Below are 11,291 nucleotides of genomic sequence, written 5' to 3' on the forward strand. Positions count from 1 at the left end.
CGGAAGGCAAAGTTTCAAAACCCACACGGTAATCACTCCACACTGTAAAAATCACTTTAACTCTCGCGTTACTAATTGCGCTGTCCAGTCTTCCCTAAGGGTTCCTAGGAACCCCCTTTGCCTCTTTCTATTAGCTCTGTCCTCACAGGGCTTGTCCCTGAGTGTCCCACACACCACAAATCTGCCCTTAACAAATTTAACTCTGTCCCCTCATATATAACAGCAGTAAACGTACTGCTCACCCAAACACGACATAAACATATGCGAAACTGTTTACTTGATCTCTGCTAGACTGTCATTTTAGAAAGTCTTAGACTGGAAACCCAGAGATGAAAAACACTTTACTTTGTAATGAAAGTACAGCGCTGCCCTCATTCACTGCCTAGCCGCGAGCTGCGAGAGAAACAATCACCCCAGTGACTCACTGTTGCCTCTTAGTTATGTTGTTCTTTCCTGATGGCTTAGGACGTGACCTAATTCGCTTGCAGGAATCATACTTTTGACCTGAGGATCCCGGCACAATCAGGACCAGCTGGAAGGACAGGGGTCCCTTCAGGAGCCCCCCAGCTCCGGATTATCGTCCCAGATTTGGAGATGAAGGAAAGGGAAACTCTGTCCCACTTACCCGTCTTCCAGAGATAGAGGGTGGGCACCTCGGAGTCTCCCTGCGCCGCAGCCCCGCGGGCGCCGGAGCTCAGCAGGAGCAGCAAGAGCAGTGGCAGCCGCAGCAGCTGCAGGACGCCCCGGCTCGGGGACGCCAGGCGCCCGGCTCGCAGCCCCATGCTGTCCGCAGCCGCTCCAGCCTCCGGAGCCGCAGTACTCTCGCAGGGGACGGTCCTTCTTTCTCCACCAGAAGAGAAGGCAAAGCTCTCTCTGCTGCTATTGTTCGCTCCAGATGAAAAGCAGCCAAAGAGCAACTAACACTAGGGAACAATAGCATCCGCGGTGGCTGTGGACGCCACCGCCGCCGCCGCTGGCGGGGATGCTGGCGGGGATGCTGCCGCCGCTGCCATGGCGCGCAGACTGGCAGGTCCTAGCGGCGAGGGACACAGCCGGCCGCAGGGGGCCCCAGCTGACAGAGCCGGCCCAGAGCTCTGCGAGGAGCAGCCCCCGCCGCCAGCTGTAGGGAGGGGAGGGGGGCGAGAGCCGAGAGGAACCGAGGGGACTCGAGGGGACCACAAGCGGGGGCCAGCGAGGGCACAGGGCCAGCACCCAGACCCCACGCGCCCGCCCCGAGAACTCCCCGGCACATGGTGCGCTGAAATATGTTCGCAAGGATACTCCAATAAAAGGAATCATCTCGGGGCAGGCTTCAGGATGACGAATAACTGACATTGAAATTCATCGTCACCCAAGGAGTCAGATGCTGATCTAGTGGTGTGCTATTCTCCTAGCGTATTTACACAAAGCTTCAGTGCTGGTCATTTATTCTGAAGCTGTGCCTTCTGAATTACTTTATGTGAGGAGTGGTATTTATGAATTTATAAGGGAACAGACCAGAGCTCACTGTCAAAAGGCACTTGAGCACTTTCTTAAGTGTCTTTTTTTTTAACTTCAGTCCATTCTCAGTAACAATGTGACCGTGGTTAGTCCGTGTCAAATTCAACACATTGTCTTGTAATCGCCTTTGAAAGTGAATTTGTACTTAAGAAGTGTGCGCGATGCTAATTGCATAAATAAGAATGTGCAAACACTGCTAGCCAGATTCTCTTTCAACCGTGAAGTAAATAAAAGTTCCATTTCTTTCTCCTCTCTCTGTTGAAAACACACTGATATGTATTAGAGATGAGGAGAAAAATTAAAGTGCAAATGTGTCAGGACAGTAGTTCACTATCTCCCAGTTAATAAACACTACTTAAATTTTATTCCTGAAACTAATGTCTCCTGATTCTTTTTTAATGCTTTTCACAACCAAAATAAGCAACCACATGGCTTGTACCTTTTGTTCTCTGTTTTCATTTTCTTAGATCAGTACTAACAGAAGAATGTGTGCAGTCAGATAAAGCTTTGTCCCTCCCCCACAAACTCACAATAACAGTCTTTTATTATTAATTCATTTCCTTGTAAAGCTTAAATAATATCAAGGCAGTTAGCCACTGAAAACAAAGCAAAACAACAACAAAAATCCCTGAGCAACCAACCCAAAGCTCAGGATAACTATTGTCATTTGGTTCCCAATCTTACACCAAACACAGTAACATTTGAAAAGCAGAAAACTTCCCTTGGTGACTTCACCCACCAGGATCCAACCACCCATGAGTCTGAAAGGAGAAAGCTACTGTTTCTTAGGGAGGAAACCTTCCCTAGGGCTCCCTGGGGATGCTTGTCATTTTGCTGAGCTTTCCAGACACAGCCCTTCTGCATGCATTAGATTAAAAGCAGGTTTGATCAAATAATTCCCAGGTCCTGCCTGTTTAAGTATTCTGACATCAGAGGAAATTAGCTGCATTCAGGGTTGCAAATTTGGTCTTTGTTTACTTTTCACTCTGTTAGGCCTCTAAGAGGGAATTAAAAGCTCAGAGAGCCCTGGCCTGTGTCTGTGATTAGAGGCGATAAGCCAGTGTGGCTTAATATTTCTACACTGGTGAAAAATAGGCAATGATCAAAAGATTATAGGTTGATAGGGATACAAAGAAAGCCTGATCCTAACTAATGTATGCTTCCCTGAAGGAGCAAGTCCTTCAATGTTCACACTGTCAAAGAAGAGAAAGACCTGCCATTGCCTCCTGGGCTCCGTCCTCTCAGAAATTGCTCCTCCCTGCCATGCCACCCTGCAAAGAAGCGTCTTCCTACCCTTTCTGGTTGTATTTCTCAGTTGATAGGGCCCAATTCTGAAGTTCTATAACCTCACACTGCAAATTCTCCGTTATTAGTGCCCATTCATAGCATTTTTCCTAAGACCCAAGTCAATTCACCAAGTGGACGTTCTTCATACAGCAGAAGACAGAGCATTCAAGGGGGCAAGTCAGAGTAGCTGATGTGCAAGCTCACCACCTAGACCTCCCAAGAGCCATCAGATGTCACAATCCATAACCTAATGTCAAAAGAAAATTTAAGATTGAATTTTCTTATTTATCCAGGATTGTATAATAATTGCCTATCCATATTAGACATGAAATATGGCAACTATAATATCAAGGCTAATTTCTAAATCAGCATCTATTATCATTTAAAATACACAACCAAGGTGACATGTTGTGCAGAAGTGTTTGAAATTTGCTATCAGTAGGGGTTCCCTCTTTTAATTGAAACTTAAACCAAGCTTAAGGGAATCCCACCCCCCACATACATATGCAAACGTTCCCTAATAGTGGAAACATCTTTAAACAGTGTTAGAGAAACTGAGTCATAAGAACATGTCTCCACCAACACCACATTTCTGTTCATGCAATATCATTACTGCACGTGAGGACAAAAATGTTTGGGTTGCTGAAGAGACAAGGTGGCGCATATATTCAGACACACAGCTCTTCGTGGAAAAAAGAATACTGTCCACATGGATAAACTGTATCACTAAACCTGATAGATGGCAAGTGATAGCAAGATATACTGATCTTTGTTTTCTACAATGGTATAAATAATACACAAATGTATAATGACACTATGTCAAAATATGGTCCAGAGACGTCTCAAGGATGCAGATTTAAATTGGCCATCTGTACAGCCTGCCATGAAGTAAATCAGTCATCATTTTTCATGAACTGTTCAAGTATTAATGAGCCAGGACTAGAAAAGTTTTCCAATCCAACAAAGGATAAATACAAAACAATTTCTAATACTTAAAAATGGTACAATTCTGACCTATACATTATATGTATGGTATCCTTAATTGCCCTTCGTTACATTTACTCTCATTTAAGAACTCTACTGTCTAAAGATATGCACATTCATATGCATTTACACACACACTGTGTGTAAAGGCAATATGTGATGCAATTATAGACAAAATTATTTATTGATAGAATATTGCATAGAGGAGTATTTAAAATGCTTATTTTGAAATAAAAATCTTAAATAAACTTCTCCACATCGTTGCTACTTAATTCCAATAACAACATCAAAAACTCAAAGGAATTCTATTTATGCATCCTCTAGGTGTCATACTTAACCAAGATTTGTATTCAACAACATTTATTTTAGGCTCTTTCTCATCAGTCCTCTGCTATACCTATCAAATTACAAAACAAAACAAGAAAACATTTCACATTTGATCTCTGTGGTAAGTAGCCATGTACCTTACCTTCTCAATTTTGACTCATATTTCTCCTCAATTTCCCTTCCAATTCCTTTTTAGTTACCAACATCATACTATGTTGGTTGGTTGATTGGTTGGTTGATCAACTGGTTTTCTGATTTGTAGTTTTATAATTTTGATAAGAGGTAAGATTCTAAATTTAAAAGTTTTACATAACAATATTGTCATATATTCTCCATGTTACTAATAACAAAAGTATTTTGGAAACAAAGGAGATCATATTTTGTGCATCAGGTGAAAGTACCATGTTTTATTTCAGATCCTTCAAACACTGAGGATAGATTATTTACAGCTGGTCTTAGACTCAGGGAGCCTCCTATTCCAGGTGGTACACGTGGCATCAATGGTACCTGGCAGAAGATGGGAGTCAATGTGTTTAAGTAATCTACCAATGGTAACTAGGCAGAATGTTCTTAGAGAGCTAAGCACTCTGGCTGAATGCAATGAATTGGATATTTGAGAAACACAGGAGAACAGCACACAAAAAGACAACAGCATGGATGAGTTATTAGTCGTGTGTTGTTGTCATGATGCCCTACAGAAGGATAATGAAAAAGCATTGGCGTTTAACAAACAAGTGTGAAGTTATAGAACAGAAGTTCTCCTTAGCAGCTGAAATATAAACCTTTGTCTCATTGGTGGTAGAATAGAAAAACCCAAGGACCAAACTGAAAATCTTAAGAAATGATGATGACTTCAAAAATAATGGAAAGATTTTCGTGAGTCAGGCTTGTTGTATTAAGACTAGGGTCCTACTAAGAAAAACCTGTACTTGCTTTCTGCTTTTGTTTTTTGGCAGCTGGAGTGAGCAGCTTGCTCTGACATGCAGTTGCACTACAGTGTACTGCTACCCCACCACAGGCTCAAAGACAATGGGGGAGAAACCTCTAAAACACTGAAGAAAGCCAACCCTTTCCTCCTTCTAGTTGATTACCTTAGGTATATAACAGGAATGAAAAGCTAACATATCCAGTTGTCTGAAAATAATTTGTTTCTAAGATTATTACTTTTCTCACTGAGCTGCTCTGGCACTTTTTGTTAAATGTCACCTGACTATAAATGGGATGATTTATTTCTATTCTTTGGTAAAAATGCCAACCTTAAGCTTCTACCAACTGTCTGTAGGAAATTATGAAATACATTAAATGCTCTAGTTTTCTTTTTTCTCAAAAGTGCTTATTCAAAGCTCTGTGTTGTCAGAAGTGTTTTAGGGAGATTTTTCAACTTCTACAAATTGCTGCTACAAATGGAGAGAGTACCAAATTTCCAGATAAATTTGAAGAGTAGTAATGAGTCTACTGATTCATAAACATGGAATGTGCTCTCCATTTATTTAGTCTTCCTAAATTATTTTCATGCTATTTTGCATGTTATTTTCAGCACAAGAAGATTGCATATGCTTTGTGAAAATTTTTCCTTAAGCACTTGTTTATTTCTTACTTTTTAAATATATTTTTCTGATTTTGATTTCAGATTTTTTATTACTGGGTCATAGGAATAAAATTAAGTCTTACATATTGATGTTGTATGCTGTACTTTATTTTTAGTTAATAATTTTTATTTCTTGAGAATTTCATACATGTACAAATTTCATACTTTCATTTTGACCATATCCACCACCTTGAAATGGCATTAAAACTTTTTGCTTATTTGTTACTTCTTCAGTGTCTTCTATCATTGTTTTACCTGTCTGGGATACAGATATATCTACCTTCAGTTAAATTCATTCCTAAAAGTGCTGTGGGATGGTCTGTATGTCAAATGTGTTGCTCTGATTGGTCAAGAAATAAAACACTGATTGGCCAGTAGCCAGGCAGGAAGTATAGGCGGGACTAACATAGAGGAGAATTGAAAGAACAGGAAGGCTGAGGGAGACACTGCCAGCCGTGCCATGACAAGCAGCATGTGAAGATGCCAGTAAGCCATGAGCCATGTGGCAAGGTATAGATTTATAGAAATGGATTAATTTAAGATATAAGAACAGTTAGCAAGAAGCCTGCTATGGCCATACAGTTTGTAAGCAATATAAGTCTCTGTGTTTACTTAGTTGGGTCTGAGTGGCTGTGGGACTGGCGGGTGACAGAGATTTGTCCTGACTGTGGGCAGCCAGGAAAACTCTAGCTACATAAAATATTATTCCTTTTTATGTTACCATGAGGTCATTTGTTTCATTCTTGCCTAATTTATTGTTGATTTGTGATGTGTTGATGTCTTTATCCTGAAATTTCACTGAATTTACTTGTTTTAACATATTTTGATGAAATATATTTATAGAATCATATCATCTGCACAAGCAGATAATTTGACTTCTACTATTTCAATCTAGGTATTCTCACTTCTATTTTAAATGCAATTACTTTAGTTAGGACTTTCACTACAGTATTGAGTAAAGGCGAAGAGAACAGGCATCCTTGTGTTATCCTCTCTCTCTCTCTCTCTCTCTCTCTCTCTCTCTCTCTCTCTCTCTCTGTGTGTGTGTATGTGTGTGTTTTAATCAGTTGCCTTTATTGTGTTGAGGTGGTCTATTTCGTTAAGAGTTCTTGCCATGAACAGATGTTGGACATTGTCTACATTGTCTACTACTTCTTTCACATCTACTGAAGTGATTCTGTGCTTTTTGTATTTGGATGTGTTAATGTGCAATATCACATTGTATGATTGGAATATATTGATTTAAGCTTGAATCCAATAATATATCTCAAATGATTATGATGTCTAATCATTTTGATGTGCTGTTGAATTTGCTATGATATTAAAATTTTGAGGAATTTTGCATTTGTGTTCACCAATGATTTTGATTTTTTGTATGTGAGATATCTTCATCTCAAAGTGTATGGTTGCATAAAATGAGTTTGGAAGTGTTCTTTCTGTTTTAAGTGTCATAAATCAGAAGTCAGTATTTTCTTTTTATAGTTGTTAAGCCCCTTATTTTACAAAGATGCTACTTTTCCACTTATTAATTCGATTTCAGGCTTTAGGGTTGTCTCTGTTTTCTGACTATTATAAACAATGTTACGTTTAATAAAATACACATTTCAGATAATTTTTATGTTTCGTTCCTTCTTTATGCCTTCTGTTATAACTGTATATAACTATCATCTTAATCCTTGGGTGTTTTAAGGCACCCTTTGGGTAAATTTCTTTGCAGCTGCTCTAGGAATCACAGTATATATCTCACCTTTTCACAATTTACTTTAAAAGAGTGGTAACATAATTCACACAAAGCACACCTTTCCCTACATCTCCTTTTTCCTCCCATTTTCTGTGTGGTTTATATATTGTGACTGCAGCAAAATAACAACACAAATAATCCTATGCAAAAATCTGATATCTCTTAGAGAAATTAAAATTGAACACACATGAATTTTCATATTTTCTACACGTATTTATCACTTTTATCAGCATTTATTTCTTTGCTGTGGGATGTAGTTCTGTATGCTGTGAATATGTGTTGCTCTGATTGGTTGATAAATAAAACACTGATTGACCAATAGCCAGGCAGGAAGTATTGGCAGGGTAGGCAGACAAGGAGGATTCTGGGAAGAAGAAGAGCTGAGTCAGGAGTTGACAGCCAGACACAGAGGAAACAAGATGACAAGGCAGAACTGAGAAAATGTACCAAACCTCGTGGCTAAACGTAGATAAGAAATATGGGTTAATTTAAATATAAGAACTAGTCAATAATAAGCCTGAGTGAATGACTGAGCAGTTATAATTAATATAAGCCTCTGTGTGCTTACTTGGGGGACACAAGTGGGAGAGATTTTTTCTGACCACTGCTGCCGGTACACAGGAAAACTTCCAACTACATTTCTTCCTGTTGTATACAGTTACTGTCTAATTGTGCTCTGACCTGTGGACTTTCTAGATAGTCATATAAGTAAGATCTGCTAGCCATACAGCCACTCAGATTTTATCTATTGAGGTCTTTGTTTCACCTAATATTTTAAGAATGGTCCTCCTTAGCCTGGCAGTGGTGGCACACACCTTTAATCCCAGCACTCAGGAGACAGAGCCAGGCAGATCTCTATGAGTTTGAGGCCAGTCTGGTCTACAGAGCAATTTCCAGGACCAAAGTTACACAGAAAACCCTGTCTCGAAAAAAACCAACACCCCCCCCCCCCCCCCCCCCCCCCCCCGCCCCCCCGCAAAAAAAGGTCCTCCATAATAAAAACATCCTTAAAACTTTTCTTTTAACACTTTTAATATTCCACTGTCTTCTAATTGCCATTATTCCTAATTGTAAATTAACTGTTGATATTAAATGTAGTTTCTTTGTACTTAATGATTCATTTTTCGTTTAATGAATTATACTATTTTCTCATCATATTTTAAGTGATTCTCTTATACTACTCCAGAATTTTTGAGATTATTATTTAATGCTCCACATTAAACTTGGAGAAATTTTGAGCAGTGAATCTTCAACTACAATTTTTCTTGTTCTTCTTTTCTCCCTTGTTGATAGTTTTATGGCTTACTCATTTGAATGCTTGGTTCTGATTCACATATCTATAGAGATCTGCTCGTTTTTTCACTTGTCTGTTCATTCGATTGCATCATGCCTAGTCATCTCTGTTCAAGTTTACCAATGCAGCTTTTCTTCACCTAAGGGATTATATCAACTTTTGGGTTGTTGTCCCAACTTGAGGCCCCTGTGGTTACCACAGATGGAAAGAAGAGGACAAAAGAACTATATTAAATGTTTACCTTCTCTCTTTCTCTGTAAGCTTTTGGGGAACTTAACATAACTGCCATTTAATTGCATGGGAAGCAGGAAAACAGGATCAAGAAAAGATCACATTTCAAAAATACATAGCATTTAATTCTGTCATACTGTCCCATGATACGGTAATTGTGTTTCTAAAAGGCTTGTGATTTTTGTCTACTTACTCAAAATGTGATAACTCTCAACTTTGCAGGTCAAACTACTAAGTCTACAGATAATCAAGTAAATTAATAAATGACTAAAGTGGAAATGTTAATATACAGAAACCACAGGAATCAAGTTGGCAACTCTGACCAAGAAAGCAAATGAACAAGTAAAAGGGGCCCAAGTGATCACACTGTAGGAAGGGAAAGACCTGTGTGTAATCAAGGTGCATTGATACTTTCTCTGTGTCACACATCTCTTTCAATACTTTATTTGCAGAGTCAGGTTTTCATTTTTTTAAAAAAGTCATCAGACTTCACATAATAATTCCTCAGAAAATATTCTCATGACACACAGTGTTTATTTGACACAAAAGCGCTGCCTCTTTCTACCTTGACAGTTTGAGACACTTCTGCTTTCTGGTCTTCCTTCAAATAAATTTTTGCTTTGATTCTTTGACACTTGTAAGGTCCTAGATACTCCTGTGCTGAGATACTTAAAAACAGATCTTCCTGACTGAGTTATTTTTATTTTAATACGTTTTATCATTATTTTTTTGCCATTATTCCTTTCCTCTTCTATCTAGTCTTTGTATTTACATATGATGTTGAAGTTTTAGTGAGGTTTTATAATGAAACAGAGAGAGGCAAGACTTCATAATTAATTGCAAGTTGATATTTAGTCACTGCCTTTATTCATCTTTGATTTGTATAACCAACTGCAAAAAAAAAAGGAGCTATAATATCTAACTGACTGGAGCTGGAGTTCATTGCGTTCACATGTTCAATGTCAGTTAAAGCTATCACTGTCTTGGGGTTGGGGTAGAGCGCTTGCCTAGCAAGCAGAAGGCCCTGGGTTCAGTCCTCAGCTCTGGAAAATTAAAAAACAAAACAAAACAAAACAAAAAAAGCTATCACTGTCTGAAGAATGAGGTGATAAATATAATATTTTATGATGCCACCAAAAAAGTGGACACAGAGATTGAATAATTTTCCTATATAATCAGTGATAAATTGGAGGTAGTAGTACTTGCTATGTGTAGTGTTGCTCTTAATAAAGTAAGATATTAAAAATTAGTGATTCTACAGAGAGGGGCTTTATTAAAACATAAAATAATGCAAATATTTATATGATTTTGATTTATTTAGGGTAGCACAAGATATATTATTGACTTAAGATAAAAAATTGTGAAAGTAGATCAATAATGTAAGCAAATAACTTCAATGCTTTAAAACTAATAAACCATAAGGTTTTGATTTACTTGATTAGGAAGAGAGAAGAGACTCTGCCCAGTGTTCCAGGACTTTGAAACAGTTCAAAGAAAAGACTTTTCAAGAAAATAAGGAATCTAGCCTTGCATAATTATCCCCCCAAATTAATTAAGTGCAGCTTCCCTTTGAATTAATGCTAAAGTTATTATATAAAAGATACTTTTACTCTGGAAATTTTGTCAAATAACTTTGATGTCTTGCTAATATTTATTTTCCTTTGCTTCTAACAGAGAGGCTGTCTTTTGTAGTCTGGCATAGAAGGTGTTGAAAGGGGATCATCTGTTCAATACAGCTTGTCATTCACGGGTGTAAGCTGCATTTGTTCCTGCCGACAACAATGTGCTTAGATCTCACACAACATCATGTATTGTAATTTAATTCTGAAAAATATATTTATGCTAAATTCACCATTTGGCAATGAAAACCAAGCTCAATGTAAGTTAAAGATATGACAATTTGAAGGAAAAAAAAACCAGCAAATGTCAGTAAATTAGCTCAATTCATGGTAGTACCCTGTGGTGACAGCAGCCGTCACTCCCAGTTTTCTCAAACTGCTAGTACGTGTCTGTTACTGAAAACAATATGAAAAGCTTTCTCATTAATTGCCACTGGCAGTTCTGTTACTTTCAAAAGTTTTTCCCTCGAGATGCAAATGCCAACCTATCTTCATATATGACAATGGCATCGTTTGGCTCTTTAAAATCAAAACAATTTTTTCTCTCATTCCCAATTTGTAGCATGGATATTGTGTTGCAGCAGATCCAAGAAGATAATAAAAAAGTATAAAGGATTTTTCAGTTATCTCTTGTCTGGGAGAAAGCCGCCACATTAGCTGAATAACAGATCACAGTCCAGTTCCAGGTGATTCAGTTTGAAAAGGCACAATGAGCAGGAT

The 11,291-nt window shown here is 38.4% G+C and overlaps 1 protein-coding gene across 1 annotated transcript in view; it reads right to left on the reverse strand.

Annotated features, from left to right (window-relative positions):
- Window positions 1-1,160, reverse strand: part of Thsd7a (thrombospondin type 1 domain containing 7A) — a 399,677-nt gene extending 398,517 nt beyond the window's left edge. The window contains exon 1 of the mRNA XM_052722143.1: window positions 626-1,160. Within this exon, the coding sequence (XP_052578103.1) occupies window positions 626-782 (157 nt within the window). The 5' untranslated portion in view covers window positions 783-1,160. The remainder of the gene's footprint in view (window positions 1-625) is intronic.
- Window positions 1,161-11,291: the final 10,131 nt, after the last annotated feature.

This window comes from Peromyscus californicus, unplaced genomic scaffold, assembly GCF_007827085.1.
Source record: "Peromyscus californicus insignis strain IS unplaced genomic scaffold, ASM782708v3 Scaffold_6__1_contigs__length_162567912, whole genome shotgun sequence".
Taxonomy (NCBI): domain Eukaryota; kingdom Metazoa; phylum Chordata; class Mammalia; order Rodentia; family Cricetidae; genus Peromyscus; species Peromyscus californicus.